Source organism: Microcaecilia unicolor, chromosome 3 (genome assembly GCF_901765095.1).
Source record: "Microcaecilia unicolor chromosome 3, aMicUni1.1, whole genome shotgun sequence".
Taxonomy (NCBI): domain Eukaryota; kingdom Metazoa; phylum Chordata; class Amphibia; order Gymnophiona; family Siphonopidae; genus Microcaecilia; species Microcaecilia unicolor.
Window position 1 is genome coordinate 156,252,580 of NC_044033.1, and position 27,777 is coordinate 156,280,356.

Sequence of the window (27,777 nt, forward strand, 5' to 3'; positions counted from 1 at the left end):
CTTAATGCAATTCCACTGTACCAAGAAAAAGTTCTTCCCTTTGAAACAAGAGAGACAGGGTTTTAAGAGAAAATGGAGCATATTAACAAAAGTGATCTGTTTTCTCAGGAAATTTTTTGCAACTGCAGAAGTATTATCTTTTTCTTCTGCAATACTTTCGAGGTGCAATATGACACATTTCCAGTGTGTTACAAGTGCAGAGAGAGCACCTACTTTGCTGGCCACCCATTATACACTGTGTATGGATTCAAATTTTTATATTTTACTTTCCAGACGTTCTGCTACTTTCTTCAGTTGTTGCATTCCTCTTTGGGAATAGTGATAGAATGTATACAATTTCTTTTTAAAATTGAATTGAGATCGTCAGTATTTTTTGCATTTTCACAGTACTTGACATATTTATACTTAATCTATATGCAATAGAGTGAACACCAACTACATGGCTTAGATTCTAACAAATTTTAGTTATTAATCGGTTTTCTGTTGCAGTCATGCTTGCTGCACCATCAGAACTAATACCAAACAGTCGCTTGGAAGCTAACCAGTCCATGCTTATCCATTTCTTGATGAATGGCTTCCAAATATCCACTTGTTGTTGCGTTATCAAGAAGTATGACTGACAGCAATTCTTCTCTCACCATGTTGCTCTTTATGAATTATTACCATTAGAGTCTGTTCTAGATCTGGTGACCGGGTCCTGGCCTCCCTGCCTGTCACTGACTGCCTGGGTGGAGTCACCCTCTGCTAGGGTTCAGCTGCCCTACTGGCTATTCCAACTCGTGCGGAGACCAGACTATCCCATCCCCCTCCCCCTCCAAGGTGACAACCCAATTAATAAGCCTTCCACCAGCATTACATTTATTTATTTATTTATTATTTCTGCTTGATGTACCACCATATGGTCTGTAGTAGGCTTCAAAGTGGTTTACAATACAATAAATTGAGAGAGAAAAAAAACTAGTGAGAATCCGAAGCAAAGACTTGAGTGACAAATGGCATTTCGGTGATTTCTTAAACGCAGAAAGACTGAATAGTTCCTAATATGAAGTTGAAGCTCGTTCTACAGTTTTGGACCAACATAGCGAAAAGCGGTGAAGTGTGAAGAAGTGAGATGGAGTTCCAAGGTTAACAGCAGCCGGAGGAGATTGTGATCAGCAGAGCAGAGAAAATAGAGGGGAATGAGGAGTTATGGAGGTAGGAGGGGCGGAAGGCAGACATGATTTGTCAACCAGTGTGAGTAGTTTTAAAAGTAACATGAGCAGTAACTGGAAACCAAGTTTAAGCAGGGAGGGGACATGGTCAAAATGGCATTCATTGTAGAGCATCTTAACTGATGTGGATTGAATGAGCTGTAGGTGCTTGAAAGACTGAGTTGAGGTGCCAGCATGGAGAGAGTTACAGTAGTCAAGATGAGAGATAACCAAGGCCAAGATGAATGGGTGAATAAGAGAGATTGGAAGGAAGGGGTGTACTGAACGGATAGGGTGAAGAGAAAAGAATGAGGCATGGATGACTGAGTCAGTTTGTGTTTTGAAAGTGAATTGTTTTCAAAGATGACACATAGATCTTGATGATATCTTCGAAGGTAAGAGGTTAGGTATTTATTAAAGGGGAGAAAGAAATGGAGTCACATGGTGGGAAAAACAGATGGATTCAAATTTGAAACATTAAGAAAGAAGATTTGCTTTAAGCCAGGCAGAGACTTTAGTCAAGTAATCAGAGACATGGAGTGTGACGGGTCAGTGATGTGGCAAAGAATCTGGATAATGTCTGCATAACAGAATGGTGTACACTTGTGACCTTGTATGATGGTGAGGAGAGGCAAGAGAAAGATACTGAAGAGGGAAAGAGTCAGGATTGAGCCCTGTGGTACACCTGATAGAAGATCAAGAGTGTCTGTAGAGGTGTGATTGAAGGTGAGCTGAAAAGTTCAGCCAACGAGATAGCTAGAGGAACTAGGAAAGCACTGTGCCGGAAATACCCGGTGAAGAAGCTGGAAATGATCAACCAAATTAAAGGCGGAAAATGGATTGAGGGAGACCAGAACCACTGAGTGATGATTATCAAGTGAACTATGGATAGAATCATTAAGGGCCAATATGAGTGTTTTCAGTATTGTGCTGGGGGCGGAAACTTGCCTGCAAAGGATGAAGAATATTCATGTGTTCATATGTTGTTGAAACTGAACAAGAACAACGTTTTCCTAGGACCTTTGAGAAAAAAGGAAGATTGGAAACCGGATGAAAGTTACATGGAAGGGAGGGGTCCAGATTGGGGATTTTTAAGAAGGGGATGGACAAGGACATGTTTTCCAAATAGAGGGAACACCACCCTAGGAGAGGCTGTAGTGTAGAAGGGGGATAAGATGGGGATCGTGTAGGTGGAGAGTCTCATTACTAAGGTAGCAGGCCAAGGATTTGACGGAGGAGGAATTAGGATTAAGGGAGGCTCTGATACCAGACAGAGAGGAGAATTGGGTAAGTTAAAGAGGACCAGGTCAAGACAAGGACATAGATGAAGAAGATGGAGCAGGCGGGAGGGAGGGGAAATGGAAGATAGAGTGATTGGCGGAGAGAAGAAATCTTTTGCTGCTGAGCCAGTGCAAAAAGAAGTCCAAATGAAGAAGCAAGAATCGTAATCAGGAGAAACTGGTGTTAGGGGCGAAGGAGAGCGGGTCTTTGTGCCAATGGTGTTCCGCTTTGCAGACATAACTTTTCAGCTGACGGAGGGAGAACCGGTGGGGGGGGGGGGTGGAGAGAGTGTTGTGAAGCTTAAAAGAGCCATGTGAGTCAATGATGGAGGAGAAAGAAGAATGAAGTCAGTGACCTGATGTAAGAGGGATAAAGAATCTGATGGAGGCAGGTAGATTTGCTAGGGAGGTGGCTAAAACAGTAATGGCATGTTCATTAAGGACTCAAATAGGAAAGACTGGATGGGGAGAGAAGGAGGGAGGTAGAAGGAGGGGATGGGCAAAGATGAGTAGAAGATGATCGGTCTAGGGTAGGAGGAAGTCGCTATAGACGGGAACCAAGGGCAAGATCAGAGGAGGTAAAAACAAGGTCAAGACTATTACCAGCTCTGTGAGTAGGGAATTGAATGCGTTGGAAGAGGCCCGTGTTAGAAGCAAAAGAATGGAATACAGAAGCAGCATCTGTGGGGGGAAGGTTAAAATTGCCCAGTAGTAGCAAGTGGTGATAGAGGGCAACACACTCAGATGTGAACGCAAGCAATTTGTCGAGGGAGAGAAATAAAGGAGGGGAGGGTGATAACAAGTGAAAGGAAAAATGGGGAGGAAGAAACGCAAAGAATGAGTGCCTTAGAGATGGACAACACTTTAATGGGGCAAGGGGTAACATGAAGCTTTGATGAGAAAAAAGAGGCAATGCCCCCACCACAACAGGTGAGGTTTGGGGTATGAAGGGAGAAACCAGGTGGGCAGGCCTCCAGAAGGGTTGCTGTGTCACCCGACCAGAGCCAGGTCTTGGTGATATAGAGAATGTGAAGCTGATGAGAGGTGATAAGGTCAGTAATAAGGAGCGCTTTATATCCAAGTGACTGTACGATAACAAGGTCAATTTTAAGCTGATGAGGTGAAAAGATAAGGCAGTTAGAAGAAAAGTCTGACGGCAGACCAGACGGGAGGGGAGTAAGCGATAGAAGGGCTGTCAGGGAGGAGAGGGGTAAAATGCAAACAATAAGGGAGGGTATGAGCGGCTATGGATGCAAAAGAGGAGGACATGGTAACAGAGGAAGACCACAATGAGCGACACAGAAACGGAACAAAGAGAGAAGAAGAGACAACCCAGAGGAGCTCAAGGAGGTGCCCTAAGGATTGCTCAAGGAGCAGGATCTACTCGTTGTACACACTCCTTCGGCATGCGCCAACAGTGCAAGCACCTTGTAGTGAAGTTCTTTAAATAATCAGAGGATTGACATCACCTTGGGGAACCAGCAGATTGAGAGCAGACAAGTGAGTGGTAGTGCAATATGGCTTATGGAACCTGCAGCGCAGAAAAGAGGAGGTGGCCTAGTGGTTAGGGTGGTGGACTCTGGTCCTGGGGAACTGAGGAACTGAGTTCAATTCCCACTTCAGGCACAGGCAGCTCCTTGTGACTCTGGGCAAGTCACTTAACCCTCCATTGCCCCAATATGTAAGCCGCATTGAGCCTGCCATGAGTGGGAAAGCGCGGGGTAAAAATGTAAAAAAAAAAAAAAAGAGAAAAACCGAGCTTTAAACAGAGCAGTACAATGAACATAATACAACAGAAACAAGCAAGCGCCTTGTAGTGAAGTTCTTTATGTAATCAGAGGAGATTTGGTGTTACCTTCGGGAACCAGTGGGTTGAGAGCAGGCAAGTCGGGGAAAGTGCAGTATGGCGTATAGAACCTCGGGAAACCAGCAGGTTGAGAGCAGACAAATTGGAGGAAGTGCAACATGGCTTATGGAAACTTGGGGAACCAGCAGGTTGAGAGCAAGTCAGGGAAGTGCAATATGGTATTTATTTACTTTTCCACATTTATATCCCGCTTTAACCAATGCGGGTTACAATCAAACATACATAATTTAAACAATACCATACAAGACAAATCAGTCCACATTTCCAACCTTCATCTATACATCCAGCAAGTCAATGGGAAATTTTTGATTCCAGTCTGAAATTACTTTTCCAGAAAAGCCTTCACAAAGCATTGACTTTTCAAGTATTTTTAAACTGCTGGACATTCCCACAAAGCCTCAAATGCCCTGGAAGCTTATTCCACATAGTAGGTCCTGCAATTGAAAATACACTTGTACAAGTCTCAGGTGATATGTTGAGATTACCGGATGACACAATTGTTTTGCCATTTCAGATCATCGTAAGAATCGCCTTGGCTGATACATGTTCAGAATATTAAGAAAATACACTGCTATATTAGCATAGATTCACTGATGAATCACAGACAAAACCTTAAAGATAACTCTGTACGTTACTGGTAACCAGTGAAGCTCTTTACGTCCTGATATCGTTTCCCTTCAAATGAGTTTAGACAGAATATCTGTTTGGCTTCACCAAAACAAATTAGTGCTTAACTTGTCAAAACTATTGCTTGTTGGATTTTAGCTTGTAAAAGAGATGACTGAGGTGGCGATATGATTGAGAACTACAAAAGTGAGTGGTGTAGAATGAGTAGAAGTGAGCTGATTTTTTTACTCCTACAAAAAGTACAAAGACTAAGTGATACTCAATGAAGTAACTTGGAAATACTTTTAAAACAACTAGGAGAAAATATTTTTTCACTCAACAAATAGTTAAGCTCTGGAACTCTTTGCCGGAGAATGTGGTAACTGTGGTTAGCGTATCTGGGTTTAAAAAAGGTTTGGACAAGTTACTGGAGGAAAAGTCCATAGTCTGCTATTGAGACAGACATGGGTAAGCCACTGCTTGCCCTGGGATTGGTAGCATGGAATGTTGCTACTATTTGGGTTTTTGCCAGATGCTTGTGACCTGGATTGGCCACTGTTAGAAACAGGATACTGGGTTAGATGGACCATTGGTCTGACCCAGTATGACTTTTCTTATGTTCTTATGTAAAGATGCTCCATTACTTTCACCTTTCTTGCAAGGCGTTCTGTTCAAGTTGGTCTCGCAGTATAAATACTTAGGCATTATTATTGATTGTGAGTTATCATTTGCCCCATAGATGTCAACTCTAACCAGGTCTTGTTATATTACTTTGAGACAGTTTCATGCTATTTGCCCTTATCTAGTCAGAACAAATCACAAATGGCCCTACTCTACGCTACACTTCTGTTATGTTTAGCTTTTATTATAATGCCATTTACTCTGGCATTGCACAAATGCATCTTCGGAGATTATAATCAGTACAAAATACTGCTTTGAGTATATTCGCTTGAGCTAGAAAATATGATCATGTCACTCCTCCTTTTATTCAAAATCATTGGCTTCCAGTAATTCATCATATTTAACATAAAGTTTTGCCTCTTACTTGTAGAACCCTTTCCACAGGAATTCTGTTGTATTTGTCTACTGTAATAGTTACATATGTACCCCTCACCCCCAGACTTCTTAGGTCATTAAATGATCAGTGATTACATATCATCTCACCATCATTTGCAAGATTAGATTCTACCAGGAATCGGCTTTTTATTGTGTGGCCCCAACCTTATGGAATTCACTATCACCTATGCTCCATCTTGAACTTTCATTTCCTAAATTCAAGGCAGTCCTTAAGACCCAATTATTTAAACTTGCATTCAGAGATGCTTGTTGAGCATTGTCTGGTGCTGGGCATCTGTGAACTTCATTCTGTTCTGATAGAATGTGGATAATATCATTTTATTCCTAAATTGTCTTTTGCTGATATGAATGATGCTGTCTTTATTTCTCTATCCCGTCTAAATAATGGAGTTAATTTCTGTTTTAAGGAATTGTTTAAAATTGTGAACCACTATACTGTATATTTATGAATACTAGTTTATCAAATAAAATTTGAACCATAAATGCATCAAATAACACATGCTCCTGCTTCTCGAACTGACTTGAACAAGGGAATATTAAAATGTCCTAAAATACAAAGTCTATTAAAATTCGGAACAATGACACTAAGAAATCCAGTAATACTGAGCAATCAGTTCTTAACACCCTTGTGGACAATATAAGTACAGATTGCTACATCAGCATTTGTCAGCACTAGATTTTCAACCCTCCTCCTCTCTCAATCAGTACATTCCTAAAACCTTTAAAAAAAAAAATTGCAACCACTCCCCCACCCCTTGTTCTCTCTCTACATACCCACTCCCACCTATAGTTTTCCAGAGAATATTCTTTAACAATTACAATATCTGATCCCAACAGCCATGGCTCAGTTACATCAAAATCCTCTTTCTTAATCAGTTCATAAATGAAGACTGTTTTATTTCTTACTGACCTCGCATTAATTAGTCCTGTTTTTAATATCTTTCTTTTCAATTATTTTTCAGTTAACACCATAAAAGTTCATAATGCAGTAGTAATGTCGGAATAGCCCCACCTATATTTAGATTTAAATGCCAGTTCCTCATATCTCCCTCCTCACCATCCCACAACAAAACCAGTCTTTCAAGTTGACACTATTTGAAGAAGCAGCAGTGCCAGGCAGAGCAGCAGCAGCGGGCAGGAAAGAGTAGGGTTCTTTCCTGCCCCCAAGAGGCCACTAGGGTTCATAAAGTTAGTCCTGGGGATAGCCTGAGGCTCAGGGCAGGGTGGGCTGGTCAGCCTTTTATCCCCATTACTGCGGAGAGTACCATAGTTTTGGTCCCTGTTCGTGCGGCAATACTGCATGATGGTTTACCATTACCACGGTGTTACTGCTAGAATCAAAAAAAATTTCCCCATTTACCACGTCACTCTGCCTTGGACCAATCTGCACATAGAAGCCCAATAATACACATGCAGCTTATGACAGAGCTAATAAGGAGCTAGTTATAATAAAATTCCCAGGATGCTTCAGAACCTCTTAGAGCACTTGCTCAAGACCAGCTCATGCCTGACACGTTGACTTGGCACCAGTTGCAGGTTTGCAAGTGATCTATAAGTACTGCATTGGAGCAGAAACTCTGTCTGGCCTCTGCTTGGGTGGAGGTGTACATTGTACTTATGAAGGCCTGAACCAAGCAGTTTCAGTGCTGCTAAGTATCTAATATCTAAGAATTCATGTACACCTCCACCAACACCTCCAATTCAGCTGGCACTGCCATCAAAGAGTTGTCCTGGCAATTACAAAAGAACAGTCTTCTCTCTAGTTGGTTGTACTGCCATGCTTAATGTTATGTCAATTTGAGGAAGTGATGACCACTCTCTGAGAGGGGCAAAAACTCAACTAGTGGTTCAGCAGCATTTGTAATAATTTATGTGCCTCTTAAGTATGTGCCTCTGCTTGGTGTATAACACTCACACAGCTGCTGCAGAACATACAAGCCTTTCAGTGGCAATACATATTAACTATGGTACCATACATTCTCCGAGGACAAGCAGCTGCTTGTTCTCACGACTGGTTGACGTCCACGGCAGCCCTACCAACCGGAACAAAAACTTCGTTGGGCAGTCCCGCACGCAGGGCACGCCCCTGCGCATGCGCGGCCGTCTTTCCGCCCGTGCGCGGCCGTTCCCCGCTCAGTCTTTTCCACGCTGGAGAGAGCTGTGTTCGTCTCTCTCTCTCTCTGTCAGCCCCGGCAACCGGATCGCGCCTTAGACGCGAGTTTTTCTTCTTTTCGTTTGTTTTTTCGTGCTGTTTTTCTTTTAAAAAAAAAAAAAGAAAACTTTGTTTTACTCCCCTCGTACGTTAGTGGGGGCGCCTCGGTGGCCGCGCGGGTTCGATTTCTTTTCGGGTGTGCTTATCGCCACCATCGACGACTTTGACTTCGCCGACGCGATTTTTTCCGTCGATGTCCTCGAAGGGTCCCGAGTGGATTTAAGAAGTGTGGTCTATGCGGCTGGCATATCTCGCAGAACGACACTCATGCTTGGTGCCTCCATTGCCTCGGGCCGGAGCGCGATACCAAGACGTGCACCTTGTGTCTCGGTTTACGGAAACGGACACAGGTGGCGAGGCAAGTTCTGCGGGACCTTCTTTTTGGAACTTGCGCCGGCCCCTCGACCTTAGACGGCATCAGTGTCGACGGCCGGGATCTTCGGTACCCGGTACCGATGTCCACGAAATCAGCACCGACGGCACCGACCCCAGGAGCACAGGTTCCGTTGGCCCGCCGGTCTTCCCGGAGATGGCAGGGGTGAGCGGCCGCACGGGCAATCGGCCCCGTGTCACTCCCTCTACCCAGGGCCATCGAGACCGAACCCTGTCGGAGACCCGATCCCTCGAGGCCGAGGGGGATCTACCTCCTCCTCTTCGGTACCAGCCGAGCGCCGATGACGGGTACCGGAAGAAAGCTAAAAAGCACCGTCATCGGTCGCCCACAGCGCATGTGGCTACCAGCTCCGGCTCCAGAGATGACTCGACGCTGAGGAAGCGGCAGCGCCGGGAGGAGCGTTCCCCCTCGGTGGTAGAGGTGTCGCTACGTCAGGGCACAGGCAGATTCTGGCACCGGCACCTCCACCGGCCCCCTCGCCTTTCCCGACAGCGGGCCTTGACGAGTGCCTCCGAGCCATCCTTCCGGTGATCCTGGAAGGGCTGATGCGGCAGACTGTGCAGGCACCGGGGGTGCTTGCGCCCCTGGCGCCGTTGATGGAGGCGCCGGCGTGCTCTAGCCCGGTGCCGAGGCCTTCGACACCGCTTGCGGCGCCGGTCTCGACCGCCACACAGGTGGATTCCTCGTCGATGGAGGGAGCTTCATCCCCGCCGGAGCGGGAGTCCACCGCTCGACGCCGCCACCGAGGACTCGGTGCCTCAAAGTCGAGCCGGGCCCGGTTGAGGTCTGAGCTACAGGAGCTCATGTCCGACACCGAGGAAGAGGCCTCGTGGGGGGAGGAGGAGGACCCCAGATATTTCTCCTCAGAGGAGTCTGTGGGCCTTCCCTCCGACCCCACTCCTTCACCGGAGAGGAAGCTCTCGCCACCTGAGAGCCTCTCCTTTGCCTCCTTTGTCAGGGATATGTCTATCTGCATTCCCTTTCCCGTGGTCTCTGTGGATGAGCCGAGGGCCGAGATGCTCGAGATCCTCGACTATCCATCACCACCTAGAGAGTCCTCCACGGTACCGTTGCACAATGTCCTCAAAGAGACACTGCTTCGGAACTGGTTGAGACCTTTATCTAATCCCACCATCCCCAAGAAAGCGGAGTCCCAATACAGGATCCACTCAGACCCAGAGTTAATGCGGCCCCAATTGCCTCATGACTCGGCGGTCGTGGACTCTGCTCTCAAGAGGTCAATTTCTGTTATATCCTTGCCATTGCGAGGTTCAATTGACCTGGGTTCTTGTTTTGAGTGAGCCTGAGAGCTAGGGATACCCCAGTCGTGAGAACAAGCAGCCTGCTTGTCCTCGGAGAAAGCGAATGATACATACCTGTAGCAGGTGTTCTCCGAGGACAGCAGGCTGATTGTTCTCACCTACCCTTCCTCCTCCCCTTTGGGAGTTGCGTTTTACTCATTAATTTGCTTGTCATTCAACTGAGCGGAACGGTTGCGCACGTGCGGGAAGACGGCCGCGCATGCGCGGATGGGCGTGCCCTGCGTGCGGGACCGCCCGCGAAGCTTTTGTTCCGGTTGGTGGGGGCTGCCGTTGACGTCAACCAGTCGTGAGAACAATCAGCCTGCTGTCCTCGGAGAACACCTGCTACAAGTATGTATCATTCACTAACAAGGCAGTGCCATAGAAGCACTAGGGAATCCAGACAGCCACTGCAGAACATACAATCAGTACAAATACTAGAAGCACACACTGACCCTACAATTTGTATACAGTGTCTTTGTATTGCACGTACTTCATCCAAACATTGCTTCATGTTCTGGTACTGTAATTTACTGTTCATAAGTTTCTGTCTCCCCTTCACTGACAGAATCAAGTTATTCCAAAGTAAATAAAACTAACTGCAGTCATGATTCTAAAGTGGATTGTTTTGACTGTAACTTGTGTCTTCCTAGTTTTTCCCTTTTAGATAAGACTAACTTGTTTGTCCTGCCACCATTGCTGACACCCAGGTCTTGTTTCTGTTTGCTCTAGAGCACTTGTTAGAGCTGAAAGAATCTGAAATGCATGCCTTCCTCATTTATTTTGCTTTAGGACCCTTACCAAGGCACAATTGTCTGGCCACAGTGAAAGGAGATGTGCACGACATTGGCAAGAACATTGTGGGAGTGGTGCTGGGCTGCAACAATTTCAGGTAAAGACGTGAGTAGAAAGCAAAAATAAACACTTCTCCAAAGTGCTCAAGGGGGCATAGTACTCCCACTCAAAGCAGCAGAGTAAAGCCTTAAAATGATGCACTCTGATTCCTAGCCGCCCAAGAAAATACATAGATAGGGCTTTATCCATAAGTCTTTTTCTTTAGAGGTACTCATACAGTCTTTGTCTCTAAAATACAAGGTTACTGGCAATGGAATATGGGCCACCAGATTGTGACTGAAGGGGCCTCTCTGTTGCTGAAGGAGCAAGTGAAAGATTTTAGGGTTTGGGTGGATAGGGAATGGTCAACGATCCCCCATTTTTAAGCGTTTGTGCTTTTTTGTTTGTTTCCTGCTTAGGCATATTTGCCAACTTTGCCCATGGTTAGAGTAGAAAGATTTAAAGACAGGAATTCATGCCCTAATAACCAGTTGGCTGGACTACTGTAATAACCCTGTTCTGTGGCATTCCTCCCTGAAGTATTGGAAGCTGGTGCAAAATCCAGTAGCCTGGTTGATAACTGATTGTGGCATTCCAATGGCAGAGTAGGAGTGAAGTTGCAATGTATGTCTGTATCATAAAATATGTGAGTACATGCCTAAAGTACATGTGCACATTAGCACCAGCATTGGAACAGATGTAAATGTATGTTGGCATTTGTGTGCTGTTGGAGCAGTTATGTTTAAATCTTTTTATTAAATTATACAAAAGAGAACAGTAATCAACAGAACAGAGCAACCAGCTTTGGAAACAATATACATAATCAAGCAAAATCACAAAGGGAAATGGGGCTTGATATACTGTCTTTCTGAAGTTTTTTGCAACTACATTCAAAGCGGTTTACATATATTCAGGTACTTATGTTGTACCAGGGGCAATGGAGGGTTAAGTGACTTGCCCAGAGTCACAAGGAGCTGCAGTGGGAATCGAGCTCAGTTCCCCAGGATCAAAGTCCACTGCACTAACCACTAGGCTACTCCTCTACTGTATCTTAAAGACCCCCTGAAAGGCAAATAACATCTGTCCCAGAACGAATACAACACATCAACACCCCCCCCCCCCCCAAAAAAAAAAAAAAAAATTTGTTTCCATTCAAAATTCCAAAGTATTCAGTATCAAACTGCAGGCTCTGGGAGGAGAAGGGAATGTATATAGGGACTCCACACAGATAAAAATTGCTTTTTGTGTTTTAAGGACAAGCCCACCCTCTCCTCCTTCAGCAACATAATATGGTGGAAAAAAAGATGCCAGTTCCAGAATGAAGCTGTTGGAGTGGTTAATATTTTGTTTATGCTAATATGGTACTTTCAGCTTGCCTTGTATATTGCTATATAAATAAGTGCTGTATTACATTTGAATATCCATTTGATAGGCGTAAAAGGTAATTTTATATCGGGCTTTCTCCATGGACAACAGCTGCCCATCTGAGTGATGTCACTACCTGATGGAACCTAGCCAGTTTTATTCCAAAGCTCAGAATCTTCTGGACAATGTTTCTGAGTATGTGCAAGAGCTCTTGATCATCAGATTGCCTTAGAACACCTCAATTACTTTTCAGCGGCCATAGAGGTCTGCTGAGTTTGAGTCCCATCTTCATACTTATATTTATAAATCAAAGATTGACTTTGATCTGGCAGCACTTATGTTCACTATGGAGAAGAAACTGGGGTTTAAGTGCTGTCCAGGCTATAAAAATCAAATGTCAGTCACTGACACATATGACGTGTGTGTTTGCAGTCTGTGACCAGCACACAATGTAAGAAACTGTCTTTTGTCACCAAGGGGCAGGAAATCTAAGCTCCACAAATTTCTACAGCAAAAAAGATCTGCAGAAGTCCTCATAAACACAGAAGATGATTGGCAGATGACCGGGTTATAAAAACATAAATCAGCCTGTGTACACCCTATAAAAAAAGGATCAAAATGGCATTCTCTCTCACTGTGTAAACTGCACAGGATAAAACCACAAAGGATCCTAAAGATTGAAGAAGAGAAAACTGTCAGCTCTCTACCCGCTGACAAACAGCATACCTTGGGCTGTGTGACATCAAATGGCTTCACTCTTGATGTGGCCACATGACGCTTAGCATTCTTGTCATCCACTGAAGCTGCTCAGTGAGGGGCTCCCCCAAAATATGCTCTGCCCACTTCAAAGCACCGCAGTGTGTGGGGGTCCCCCTGAAAACATTCTGCCTTTAGAACCAAAGTCTCCACCCACTCCAAAACATCACTGAGCATCCCTGACGTAAATGAGCCATATTAGGACTTCCCCTAGAGGAGTTCCACCCTCAACACACAAGTGGCACATAACATTTTGGTCCCTTACGTACACAGTACAGGGAAACCCTAGGAGTTCACCCTCAGCGCTGAAGGCTTCTATACCATCTGACAAGGGCTGTGCATAAGAAAATAACAAATATAAACATAATTACATAGAGCAGTCTCCAGATATTTTTAGCTCTTCTTCATTGAACTCCTCACAGATTCTCCTCATAGATTCAGATGTCATTCTGATAGATGCAGTATTAACATGAATTAATTTTTTCACTGGCTTCCTTTGTGTTCCATTTTTTTTACCAGAGTTATTGATCTAGGTGTCATGACTCCATGTGATAAAATCTTAAGGACTGCTGTTGAAACGAAAGCAGGTGAGTGAATGGTATTACTGAGCTGTCATTTTATATTTTTATATGTTATGTAGCAGGATTCTGTGCATCACATGAATAGGAAATAGAATGGCTGCCACTGGTGAGGAATTATCTGCTGACTCCAGAACATCCAAGAAGGTCTCAGACTTTAAGATGACTATCCTATCCTATCCTAATGCTTTGTTTATCTCTATATATAAAAGGCAACACCAACGTTCTATGAAGCCTCCAACCGGAAGTATGAAGAGGGAGAGATATCCGGTTTCCCCATGAGTGTCTGCCCCGCCCTCGCTCTCTCTCTAACACAAACAGTGAAGGAAAACAGCAAAGCAGGAAATCAAATCGCTCTCTCTGTAACAATGAAGGACTCAGAGGGGGGAGGGGAGAGAGGGCAGGAACACACACACTCCCACATGCACACAGAAGAAAACCTTGCTAGCCCCCGTTTCATTTGCATCAGAAACGGGGCTTTTTTACTAGTTTTATTATATATGTGAATTGTTCTCCGCTTAGAATTTGTAGATAATGCAGACCATAAATAAATTATTATTACCAGCAAAAGGCATACATAACAGTCAAGCAGATTGAAATGAGGAAGGGAAGAAAGTTGATAAAAGACCAAGTAAAAGGAAAAAGGAATGTGAAATGCATCATTGGTTATCCTTGTTGAGCTGGTTAATGGCAGCAAAAGGGTGTGTAGCATAATGTGTCATGGCAAAACATTAAGGTGCTCATTTTGGAAGCACATATACTTACAGAGTTACATAGTACATGTGTAACTTTGTAAGTCAATGTGCTTTGAAAATGAGCCTCCACACCTATTTACATCTTAAGGCTATTCTATAAAATAAACTAACATTTATGAGCACATTTAAGCATTTAAATGTCTAGGATACTAGCATATAAGCGCATATGTGCACTCGTACATGTATATATGCCAAATGGTTACCTAAGCACTATTTTGTAAACGTGTATCTTACAGCATGGTGAATGTACACAGGGGCGGAGCTAGGGTGGACGTTCAATCACACATGTACCTTATAGAGTACTGTAAGTTATGCATATATCTCTGGCATTTAGGCTCTATGGCTGACATAGGTGCTTGCACCCTAACATCATATAAACTCTGTCAACCCCTGTTATAGAATTTCCCCCATTGTGAAAGTTGGTTGATTGGTTGGCCTTTCAGAGCTTGTCAGCTGTAGAATGTCAATTGCCCTGTCCTCCTTGTCCGAAGGGTGAATAATTTGCTGTCTAGCTTCCAGGGGCCGATGCTCAAAAACTAATGCCTATGATAAAGAGTCATGGATTTTGATATACTGCCTTTCTGTGGATACAGCCAAAGTGGTTACATATATTATATGCAGGTACTTTATCTATCCTTAGTGAGCTCACAATCTAAGGGGTCCTTTTACTAAGGCGTGCAAAAAAAATGGGTTGCAGTAGTGTAGGTGCAGGTTTTGGGCTGATCCATTTTTAGCGCACCTGTAAAAAAGGCCTTTTTTTTGCCAAAAATGGATGTGAGGCAAAATCAAAATTGTCACGCGTCCATTTTGGTCTGAGATCTTACCGCCAGCCATTGACCTAGCAGTAAAGACTCGCGCGGTAACCAGGCGGTAATGACCTACGCGTGCCTAATACCACTTTGTGTGCATCCGTTATGCACGCCCGACAATAAAAAATATTTTTCAGACGCGCATATCAGATGTGCACCAGAAATGAAATTACTGCAAGAGCCACACGGTAGGTGGTAACTCCATTTTGGCGCACGTAGACACTTATGCGGCTTAATAAAAGAGTCCCCAAGTTTTTGTACCTGGGACAATGGAGAGTTCAACAACTTGCCCAGGGTCAAAAAGAGCTGCAGTGGGAATTGAACCCAGTTCCCCAGGTTCTCGGCCCACTACACTAACCATTAGGCAGTACTAGCATGCACATTGATGTGTTTAGAATTTCAGAGTGCTCTAGTGCAGTATTAACGTGCATGCCAAAGATGGCTGCAGATTGTATTTCAATGTATTGAAACGGATGTTAATCAGATTACTCCCAATGCTCAGACAACAGTACAGAAAAAAATGCTGTCCTTAATGCTAAAAACTTACCCACAGCTCAGGGATGATGTTGGACAGGGGCAACAGGAGTGGTCGCATAGGGCCCTGTGCCTCCAGGTACTTCCCACCATTGCCGCAATCTGACTCCTTGCCTCCCCTCCCCTGAGCTGCAGGGTGCCCTCCCAGCACATACCCAAAGCCTCCCTGGTGGTCTAGTAAAGTCTTTGGGACAGGAAAGATCCCCAGTCTTTCCTGCCCGCTGCCAGCGCTGATGCCCTTGTTGCCGCATTGCTATTTAAAAATGACTACCGAGACTTCCGCCGTTGGAAGTCTAAGCAGCCATTTTAAAGAAGATGCAGCAAGAGGGTCAGCGCCGGCAGCGGGCAGGAAAGACTGGGGATCTTTCTTGCCCCGAAGACTCCACTAGACCACCAGGGTGGCTTCAGGTATGTGCTGGGAGGTCACTCTGCAGCGTGGGGGAGGTCTGGAATAGGTGGGTAGATGGGTGGGAGGGGAGGATACTGTTAAAAAAAAAAAAAGGTAACATCTGTGTCATTTGGAGGGGACTGGTTAAAGGGGAATGGAGGATACTGTAGAAAACTCAAGGTAATATCTGTCTCAATTGTAGGGGCTGGTTAAAGGGACACCCTGGTACTATATATTCGTGCAAACATTTTTTTTCTCCTGGTAAAGGGCCACTAAACAGACATGTTATTAGAATTAGGTGCTCAACATTCAGAGTTTCTATCTATCTATTTATTTACTTATTTATGGCATTTTATCCCACATTAAACATGAATTAGATTGAACCTGGGAGCTTTTAAAATCTGTTTTTTTTTCCTGTGCCTACATCAGAAGAAAAAAAGATGGCATGTGGGAACTTGCTCTTTTTGCTTTGTGGAATGCAGTGGTATATTACAAAAATGCACTTGCCTTTTTTATTATTATTACTATTTCACAGGGAAGGTATTGATTAATAAGGGAAGGGTTTCCTTCATGCAGAACTGTGCAGAGTCAGTCTAATGTGCCAACATTGTCCAGTTCAGCACACTATTAGAAGCCAAGTTGATACAAAGTTAATTATGGTCAGTGGAAAATAAATCTGTTGCCTCAGGCTGCTTGCTATGTGAATATTCAACCACTGTTTCATTATTGCTACCAAGTATTACATATTAATGGGATTTGTTTTAATTCATTTATCCAGTCCTTGGATGCACATGGTTTTGCTTTTTAAACCCAAAGGTTTCTAATGATAGCATTGTGCATATTTGAATTAGTTTTTTTCTGTACAAGTTTTGCTTAGTTTGTCTTTGAAATTTAAAAAATGTTTAAATCACATCTTGTCAACAGGTGGCGGGGCTAGGTGGGACAGGGGGCCCCACCGAATTGGTTTGCACAGGGCCCTGCAATTGCTAAGACCGGCCTTGAATGTTGTAGGTTTAGAGGAGAGGATTTCTTCTGAATTTCTGACCTTAAACTGCTGGTTTTATGGTGTTTTGGAAGCAGAAGGAAGCCTTTGCAGCCTGTAAGCGTTAATAGTGAGGAACAAACGCATGTGAGTCCAAGCAACGTGAAAGTACTCATTGGCGTCTGTTTTTCAGTGCTTAAATATGAGCCTTTCAAAATTCAGTTGCAAATAATTTTATATTTAAAGGCACAGAAGAACAGTGTCGATGTGTGCTTGCCTGGGTATGTGCACAGGCGCTGTGCTTACGGCAAATCTTTTGTGCACATGCACCAGACACGTTCCGCCTCCTTGCTTTTGCTTTACTAGCATGCATGAAATTTGAATGCCATTTGCTTTGAGCATAGGAGGGCTAGGTTTCTGCGCTGTTGTCGCACTGTGGTGTTTGCCCTTTTGGCTTATCACCAGAGCTTTGAGCATCAGGGTCCTATTGAGCAATGGAATGACTGGGGGGCGTACCCTAGGAAAATTTTACCACATAAAAGAAAGGGAGACAGAATCTTCAGCATGCTTTACCTAAGTGAGATGAAGCCTGAAGTAGGTGCAGTGAAAGGAAGGGAAATTGAGGAGTAGTATAGATCTCAAAACATGATTAATTTGAGACTCAGAAACTGTTTTCTGATGAAGATTATATTATTTTCACTGTATATATATATTTTTGTCAAATCTAAAACAGATATAATTGGCCTTTCTGGCCTCATCACACCTTCACTGGATGAAATGATTTTTGTTGCCAAGGAGATGGAAAGATTGGCCTTAAAGATTCCTTTGCTGATTGGAGGAGCAACTACTTCTAGGTCTGTCTGATCATGAAAATGACTTTGCTTTCTGGCTTTTATGTTTTAACTGTTTATTGATGTCACAGTTTACAACATGCATAGATCAATAAACATATACTTAATACAGATCTCTGTCTTCTTTAACAAAACCTTTAACTGAAGTGTCATCAAACTTTTCTGTGAATTTTTCTCCCTCTCCCCACCCCCATCCCCCCTATACCCTTGCTTTAATGTTTGTCACATCAACATAATTCAAATAGGCATACATATCATTTTTTAACTTTCCGTTCCTCCCCCCCCCCCCCCCCCCAGTGAGTGAGTTCACCAATAGGCCGCGAGCTCTGCCTGATAGAGCCTGCACATACGGTTGCTTTCTGGCTTTTAAAAAATATCTCCTTCACATACTACTACTACTTACCATTTCTATAGCGCTACTAGACGTACGCAGTGGATAAAGTTCTCCTTGTCAGTCAGGGTGTTGAAAGATGCTCATAGGGTAACTGCAACCTGCTTGACTGGTGGTATGGGCACATGCTGGTTTCTCCGTTCCTTTTTAATTGATCTATTACTACCTCTTTTGCTCAAATCAGTGCTTCTATAACCTGTGTGTATGGTACCAGTTTACAAGAAAAAGGGAGAGATGTAAAGATGGTTCCATATCATCAAGCTGATCAATCCATAGACTGGTGGGTTGTGTCCATCTACCAGCAGGTGGAGATAGAGAGCAAACTTTTGCCTCCCTATATGTGGTCATGTGCTGCCGGAAACTCCTCAGTATGTTCTCTATCTCAGCAGGTGGTGGTCACACACAGCAGCAGCTCTGGCTAGGCCTCCAAGCCTAATCCTTAGGTTTTGTTGAGGCCTGGGGTTGAGGGCTCTTTTGAGCAAGTGCAAACCTGGTGGTGCCAGGTCCCTCCTTTTCTCCCCCCTCCCGCTGGCTCCGTTTAAAAAAAAAAAAAAAATTTTAAACGTCTTTAAAGGCGTTTAATTCGACGTTTCTTTAAACGTTCATTGCAGCTACTCACTGGGACACCAGTTCGTTACAGCTCGGAGCGGCAAGCAGGTAATTTTAACCTTTTTATAGCGGGCAGGGGGTTCCCCGATTCTTCTCCTCGTGGCATATGGCGTCGGAGGGCGAGGGCGCAAAGGGTCGCTCCCCGGATCGCTGGAGCGCTTCTAGAGGGGATGCGGGGGTTTTACAACCTGATTCGCCCTTGATGGGTGACAGTTTAGTGACCGATGAATGTCCCGGTCGTTCCTCCGGCGTGGCGGTTTTTTCCCGCCATAAACGCCCATCCCCCACTCCTCGCCTCCGCCATCTGGCCGGCCACGCGGCTCGGACGGCTTCTTCGTGGGCCGCCCTTGAGGTTGGAGACATTAATGCCATGAACGTCCTTAATTTGGGCGACGGCACAAGCGGCTAAAGTTAAGCGCCGTTCTTCCCGCGCGGCTCCTTCGCGGAGTTTCGCGCCGGACGCCATTTTGGATGCGCAGCATGTCTCTCCCCCCGCTATTGCGAGCGCCGGTTGAGAGTGCGTCTAGGGCTGTTGCCCAGGCTGCGGAAGTGCACAGTCTGGGGGGTTTCTCCCCCGAGTTTGTTTTGCTGCTGCATCAGGCTTTCCTCATGCAAAACGCTGCCCCTGCTCCCTCTTCTGATAAAGAGGTTGAGGTTCCCAGAGGTAAACCGCCCTCGGGTTGATTTCCAGGCCTTGGAGGACTTTGTCTCCTCCGATGTAGATGAGGGCAGCGTGTCTGAGGTCTCCCAACGGTCCTTTGCGGTTTCCTTGGAGGAGATAGATCCCCGCTCGGATGGAGCGGATGACCCCTCTGCAGCGCGGCTTTTTAGCCCAGAGGATTTGCCCAACCTGTTTTTACAGGCCATGGACACTTTGAAAATTTCCTCTCCGGAGGACGTCTCTCCCTCAGCCCCTGTTGGCTCTGCCATTATGCTGGGGACGAAGCGCCCGCCTAGATCCTTCCACGTGCATGATGCCATGCACACCTTAATTGCGGCTCAATGGGATGTCCCGGAAACGAGCCTTAAAGTGGCTAGGGCTGTGTCCCGCCTCTATCCTTTGGCTGTGAGTGAACGTGAGGCCTATCTGTGGCCTACCGTGGATTCTTTAATCACTGCGGTGACTAAGAAAACGGCGTTGCCGGTGGAAGGTGGCACGGCCCTAAAGGACGCCCAAGACAGAAGATTGGAGGCGGCCTTAAGGTCGTCCTTTGAGGCAGCTGCTTTAAGTTTGCAGGCCTCAGTTTGCGGCTCCTATGTGGCCAGGGCGTGCCTGACTATGGTGCAGCGGGCTTCCCCCTCGGATCTCTCCTTGAGGGCTGATTGGCTGGCCCTGGAATCGGGCTTAGCCTATTTGGCAGACTTGCTGTATGATGTCTTGAGAGCCTCAGCTAAAGGCATGGCTCAGACAGTCTCTGCGCGGCGGTGGCTTTGGCTGAAACATTGGTCTGCTGACCACGCCTCTAAATCCCGCCTGGCTAGATTGCCTTTTAAAGGCAAGCTGCTCTTTGGGGTCGAGCTGGACAAAATCGTGACCGATCTCGGCACGTCTAAGGGCAAGAAATTACCAGAGGTCAGGGCTCGGGCTAGTACTCGTCCCGGTACCTCCAGAGGACGGTTGCTGGAAGCCCGTCGGTACCCGCCCGGGCAAGTCGGGTTCCTCTGCCCCCTCTTCCTTCAAGAGGAATTTCTCCCCCAAGCAGCATTCCTTTCGCAGAGACCGCCGTCCCGGAGGTGCTCCCTCCGGTCCTCCCCCAGGGTCTCGTACCCAATGACGGGGCCTTGGTCCACGCCCCAGTGCAGATTGGAGGACGGCTGTCCTCGTTTCTGGGCGAGTGGACCACTATAACTTCAGACGCGTGGGTGCTGGAAGTCATCAGAGACGGCTACAAGCTAGAGTTCTGCCAACCCTTAAGAGACGGGTTTGTACTCTCTCCCTGCAAGTCTCCGGTCAAGCTGTGGCAGTGCAGCAGACCTTGGACAACCTGATCCGCCTGGGTGCGGTCGTTCCGGTGCCAAAAAATCAGATTGGCAAGGGACGTTACTCCATTTACTTTGTGGTTCCAAAGAAAGGAGGTTCTGTCCGGCCTATCCTCGACCTCAAAGGGGTCAATCGGGCCTGGAAAGTGAGGCACTTTCGCATGGAGACTCTCCGCTCTGTTATAGCGGCAGTGAAGGCAGGAGAGTTCTTGGCTTCCTTGGACATCAAGGAAGCGTACCTGCATATTCCCATCTGGCCTCCTCTCCAACGCTTTCTGCGTTTTACAGTCCTGAGACGACACTTCCAGTTCAGAGCCCTCCCTTTCGGGTTGGCTACTGCTCCGCGGACCTTTTCCAAAGTAATGGGGGTCATAGCGGCCTTCCTGCAAAAGGAAGGAGTACAAGTCCATCCTTATCTGGACGACTGGTTGATCCGAGCCCCCTCTTATGCAGAGTGCGGCAAAGCTATGGACCGGGTAGTTGCTCTTGTGAGCTCCCTGGGATGGATCATCAACTGGAAGAAGAGCCAGCTGCGCCCGACTCAGTCCCTGGAGTATCTGGGAGTTCGATTCGACACCCAAGTGGGCAGAGTGTTCCTGCCAGACAATCGGATTGTCAAGCTTCAGGCTCAGGTGGACTAGTTCCTAGTAGCCTCTCCTATTCGGGCTTGGGACTACGTGCAGCTGTTGGGCTCTATGACGGCCACGATGGAAGTAGTGCCCTGGGCCAGGGCTCATATGAGACCACTACAGCTATCTCTGCTGCTGCGCTGGACTCCGATGTCGGAGGATTATGCTGTGCGCCTTCCCGTGGACCCAGCAGTGCGCAAGGCGCTGAGCTGGTGGACGCAGACAGACAAGTTGTCTGCAGGATTGCCTCTGGTGACCCCGAAGTGGATTGTCGTCACGACAGACGCCTCTTTGATGGGCTGGGGAGCCCACTGCTTGGGAAGGACAGCACAGGGGCTCTAGTCTCCTGCAGAGGCAAGTGGTCTATCAACCTCCTGGAACTCAGAGCCATTCGGTTGGTGTTATTGGAGTTCATCCCGGTACTGGTGTTGTAGCCTGTACGGGTCCTGTCGGACAATGCCACGGCTGTGGCCTATATCAACCGCCAGGGAGGGTACCAAGAGCGCCCCTCTAGCCAAGGAGGCTATGAGTCTTTGCCAGTGGGCGGAAGCGAACCTGGAGCAGCTTTCAGCGGCCCACATTGCCGGAGTCATGAATGTCAAGGCGGACTTTCTCAGTCGCCATACCTTGGAGCCCGGAGAGTGGCAACTATCTGCTCAGGCGTTCTTGGACATCACGAAGCGCTGGGGCCAGCCGAGCCTAGATCTGATGGCGTCATCGGCCAATGGCCAAGTGCCGCGCTTTTTCAGCAGAGGACGGGACCCTCGATCCCTGGGAGTAGATGCTCTTCTCCAACAGTGGCCGACACAAGAGCTCCTCTATGTGTTCCCGCCCTGGCCCATGTTGGGCAGGGTGCTAGACCGGGTGGCAAAGCATCCCGGCAGGGTAATCCTGGTGGGTCCGGATTGGCCCAGACGTCCCTGGTATGCGGACTTGATCAGGCTCTCAGTCGACGATCCTCTGCGGCTGTCAGTGGAGCAGGGCCGGTTACATCAGGGTCCCGTGGTGATGGAGGATCCCTCTCCCTTTGGTCTTACGGCCTGGCTATTGAGCGGCAGCGTCTGAGGAAGAAGGGCTTCTCAGACAAGGTCATCGCCACTATGCTGAGAGCGAGGGAAACGCTCTACTTCTACTGCTTACGCCAGGGTTTGGCGTATCTTTGCAGCGTGGTGTGAAGCAGGCTCACTTTCTCCCTTCACTGCTCCAATTTCTTCAGTGTTGACGTTCCTGCAAGAAGGTCTGGAGAAAGGCCTGTCGCTCAGTTCCCTTAAAGTCCAGGTAGCGGCTTTGGCTTGCTTCAGGGGCCGCCTGAAGGGTGCTTTCCTGGCTTCGCAGCCAGATGTGGTGCGCTTTCTCAAGGGAGTTAATCACCTGCGCCCTCCTCTGCACTCAGTGGTGCCTGCGTGGAATCTCAACCTGGTGCTAAGAGCATTGCAGAAGCCGCCTTTTGAAGCCTTGTCGAGGGCATCTCTGAAAGACCTGACGTTGAAAGCAGTCTTTTTGGTGGCTATCACTTCAGCCAGAAGAGTTTCCGAGCTCCAGGCGCTCTCATGTCGAGAGCCTTTTCTGCAGTTCACTGAGGCAGGAGTGACTATTCGCACAGTGCCTTCCTTCCTGCCCAAGATTGTTTCTCGCTTCCATGTGAATCAGCAGCTCTGTCTCCCTTCCTTTCGTAGGGAGGACTACCCAGAGGAGTACTCTGCTCTTAAATATCTGGATGTGAGACGAGTCATCTTCAGATACTTGGAAGTGACCAATGATTTCCGGAAATCGGATCATCTGTTTGTCCTGTTTGCAGGTCCTCGTAAGGGTCTGCAGGCTGCTAAGCCTACAGTGGCAAGATGGGTCAAGGAAGCCATTGCAGCGGCTTATGTGGCCGCGGGGAAGGTGCCGCCTATCCAGCTGAAGGCTCACTCCACGAGAGCTCAGGCGGCCTCGATGGCAGAGGCCGGATCCGTCTCCTTGGAAGAGATATGCAAGGCGGCAACTTGGGCTTCGGCTCATACATTCTCCAAGCATTACCGTTTGACTGTGGCTGCATGGGCGGAGGCCCGGTTTGGAGCTTCAGTGTTGAGGTCAGGGATTTCAATGTCCCGCCCTGGGTGAGTACTGCTTCGGTACATCCCACCAGTCTATGGATTGATCAGCTTGATGATATGGAAGGTAAAATTATGTATAACCATACCTGATAATTTTCTTTCCATTAATCATAGCTGATCAATCCATAGCCCCTCCCAGATATCTGTTCTGTTTTTATTCTGGTTGCATTTCAGGTTCAAGTTTAGTCTTCAGTTATTTCAGAAAGACTTCGTGTTCAAGTTCTTTCACTTGGATTCTTCAAGAGTTGAGACGAGTTTGTGTTACAGTGAGCTGCTGCATTCCTCTCCCCTCCGTTTTACGGGGCTGGATTGAGACATAAATTCTGCCGGCACTCCCTCCCGCTTCGTGCGGCTGTAGGGCAGCTTTGTACCCCTCCCGCTTCGGCGGTGTTAGGGTCAGTCAGCTCCTCCCGCGGTTGCGGTTGCAGGATAAGCCAGATCCCCCCGCATCGGCGGGTGTGGTGTTCCTCCCCCGCTCCGCGGGGATGAGCTGGACGGATTCCCCTCCCCCACTTGTGTGGGGATGAGCTGGGTTAATTCCCCTCCCCCGTTTCGGCGGTGGTGAGCTGGGCAGAGTGTCCCTTCGTGGGTGTAATTCTCTAAGTGCTGAGTCCTGCGGATGGAGCTTTGATATCGACATACTGAGGAGTTTCCGGCAGCACATGACCACATATAGGGAGGCAAAAGTTTGCTCTCTATCTCCACCTGCTGGTAGATGGACACAACCCACCAGTCTATGGATTGATCAGCTATGATTAATGGAAAGAAAATTATCAGGTATGGTTATACATAATTTTACCTTATCTATTAGGTTTAGGTTGAGAAAAAAACGAAGACTTATGGAGCTCAGCCTTTTTCTTCTTGCCTAACTGCTCTCTCCACATGATACTCTTGGGAAGAAGTAAAGTACTGCACATCCTCCTTCAAATCTGTAATAGTGAAGAAAAAAAAAACTAAAACCCTCCTTGCTAACTCCAGGTGCAGTGATTGCCATAAAATTGCTGCATTACTAAATCTGTATCCTCATACCCACTAAACTTTTCTTATATAGGGTCAGGGTGGAGCAAAGAAGGTGAAATGGTACTTGACTGGGAAGGCTAATAATTTTTCTAAATAATTATCTTTGTTCTAAAGACATTGCTTACTCTAAAATTTTACAATGTCCCTAAACACCGGTAGAGAATCATGGGGTCAGTATTCAAAATATTTGTCCAGTTACTTCTCAGAGTTAACCTGACAAATCTTTAGTTTAAAATTTCCTGCCAAAACAGCCCAATTACATACAACTCAATGTCCAGCAAAAATATAACCAGTTGAAAAGAGGAGGGATCGGATGTGTGGTGGGTGACTGGTTATCTTTTCTCTAGCACCGATATTCAGTGCTCCAGTTCAAGATGACCAGTTTGAAGCCCAACCTTGCAAAAGTCATATAGGTAGGAAAAGAGATGTTGAAGTCAATAGCCTATTGTAAAATACATATAAGGCTACAGGAAAAACATGTACATTTGGTGGCATGTACATCAGGAGCAGCTATTTTTCAAAAAATCTATATTTTTGAAAAGCCAGCAATTACACATGTAAGTAGCAGATTCTACAAGATTGCACATTCCACAGGTAACAGTTGTGGAGTCAAGCTCCAAAACTAAAATTTTTGGATTTGTAAGGTGTTTTTTAGGTGCCAGAGAGGTAAGAACAATTGTCTCTTTAATTACTTCTTCAGATCCCAAGTGCAAACTAGTGGTTTCCTGATATGTATTCGTGCTTTGAAGTAGTTGTAAATGCACACATTTAAAATTTTTAGATGTATAGGTGTATTTCCATTGCAGAGGCATAGAAACATAGGTGGTCAGTGACAGCTATTTGGGGAGGCTAAAGTGTACCTCTTAGGTAGTCTATAATTAGGCAGTATATCAGGCTGTAACTTGAAACTTGCCCTTGATTGCTGGTTTCTAATTTCCACTGCCTAGCAGATGGACTAATGAGTATTCCTATTTATGCTTTTCAGAACACACACTGCTGTCAAGATTGCACCACGCTACAGTGCACCAGTGATCCATGTGCTGGATGCATCCAAGAGTGTGGTGGTTGTGAGTGCTCACTTTTTTTTATTAGCTAAGAATCTGCAACTTGCTTAAAGTACTCTGGGATACATAATCTCCTTATGGGTGCTGCTTGGTTTGTTTGATGATGTTATAGTCCATTGGCATCAAAGACATGTAATGAAGGATGTAAAAAAACATTGCTTTGTGACCCGAAGGAGAGAGTGGCTAATTATAAAGGGTGAGGTTCTGATGCTAATGAAAGTTATTACTACTACTGCTGCTACAAATCTTTGTGATCAGTATTGGGAAAGAGAAGCATAAATGCCAGCTGTGAACAGAATGGTGTTTGGTAGATTTTCTCAACAGAGATGCATGTGTGTATGTATATGTAAGGACTACAGTACCTATCTAGTTTACCCATTCGTAATCCAGTATTGCAGAGCCTACCACCCTCCCCTTAATCACTTGGTGCTTTAATATCATTTGCTCTTGCCCTAATCTTTATACATTTTTAGGAGGTCCCCTTAATTATTGTTTCTAAATTAACAGTTTCCTTATGGTCTACCAGACTTGACCAGTCCAGATGTCCAGATGCATGAATTATGCCTTCCAGCCAGCAGATGGAGGCAGAGATTGAACACTTGTGAGCCCTGCTCTATATAGGGCATCATGCAGCCATGACCCTCAGTTTTTCGCCTCCAGTAGATAGTGTATCCTGTGAATTCCAAATGCATTTTCACGGGATACACTTCCAGACAGAAGTGTACTTCTGGTCTCAGAGAACTGGTTGCCCAGTTGAGAATAAGCAAACAGAAGGATTCTGGCTCAAAGGGTTTCTGTCGCAAGCTTCCTGGGAAGATAGCTGAAGGCGTCCAAGTCCTTCTCCTAGCAGACCCCAAGATAATTCTTTCTGTTTTTCTTTGCTAATTTTTCTACATCCCCCTTCTCTTCCCCTTTTCCCTCCCCTCCCTGCAGCATTTTGAAGCCTTTGTCTTAAGGGGCAGGACATGCTCTAGGGAAGCCATTGAGCCAGAGCTAGCTGAGGAGCAGTGCTGTGTGTAGTAACCAAAATAGTAAACTGGAGGCAGCTGCTCAAAGCTATTTGAGAAACTGAAAGTAAGCCAGTGTTTGTGCACACCAAAAGCAGTGCGTTAACACTTTCGGAAGTGCTCAATTCAGATCTTCTGAGGGAGCTGGGAGGTACAATGCTATATAGGTAGTGGCATGTCAGAAAGTATGAAGTAGCTGCTTCATGGAGCTTAAGGAAGCATATGTTTGTGTGGGCTGGGACTGATACTTCAGCACTTTACAGTAATGGTCAGGAGCTGAGAGGAGCAGCACTGTGTGTAGCAGCAGATTTGTGAGTGGAAGTTAGCTGCTGCAGGCCAGCTGGGAATAGAAGGGAGGCCTGTGTGTATGTGTGTGAGCACACATGTGCGCATTGGGAGCAGTGCTTCAGCACTTGTCAGTGGAAGTCAGGCCTGATTTGTTGGGAGAGCCAGGAGGTATAGGGATGCACAACAGAATAGTATGCAGGAGAGTGCTGTGTATGGTGTGCCATGAGCAGCATTTTATTGCTTTCCCACAGTGATCGATATCCATAGGAGCAAGTGGTCATATCGGGCACCTCCTGAGGTCAAGCGAGAGTTGTGGCTCTCGATGCAGGAGACACAGAGCCAGTTCAAAGAGTGTGGTCCTTTCCATGACAGTATTGCCAGAGGCTCTTCTTGCCAGGGATGGGACACAAAGTAGCAATCATTAAGCATATGGAAAGCAATGAGTACAAATGCTCATATTCTAAGTAAAAAGGTTCAAGACTTGCAAGCCCTGATGTTTGAAGAAAACTTGGATATTGTTGCTATTACGGAGACGTGGCTCAACGATTCCCATGAATGGGATGTGACCGTACCGGGCTATAATCTTTTTAGGAAAGATAGAGAGGGCCGAAGAGGTGGAGGAGTGGCGCTGTATGTGAGAGACAATATCAGAGCGGTTGAAATGCGGGGAACCTAGGGAAAGGAAGAAGTTTTATGATCGTCCTGGAAAGAAAAGACAGAACCTGTATCCACACATGGGTTATCTACAGACCTCCAGCACAAACAGAGAAGTTAGACAAGGATCTGATGGAAGATATTCAAAAGATTGGTATGAAAAGGGAGATTTCAGTTTGATGTGGATCAGAATGTCCCATCTGCAGAATCGGAAAGAAGTAGGGAGATTGTGGATGCCTGTCAAAGTGCCTTGCTCA

The 27,777-nt window shown here is 46.1% G+C and overlaps 1 protein-coding gene across 1 annotated transcript in view; it reads left to right on the forward strand.

Annotated features, from left to right (window-relative positions):
* MTR (5-methyltetrahydrofolate-homocysteine methyltransferase) overlaps positions 1–27,777 on the forward strand; it is a 345,546-nt gene that overhangs the window by 213,705 nt on the left and 104,064 nt on the right. Inside the window, 5 exon segments of the mRNA XM_030196515.1 lie at positions 10,720–10,738; positions 10,741–10,819; positions 13,402–13,469; positions 17,662–17,782; positions 25,493–25,574. Coding sequence (XP_030052375.1) covers positions 10,720–10,738; positions 10,741–10,819; positions 13,402–13,469; positions 17,662–17,782; positions 25,493–25,574 — 369 coding nt within the window.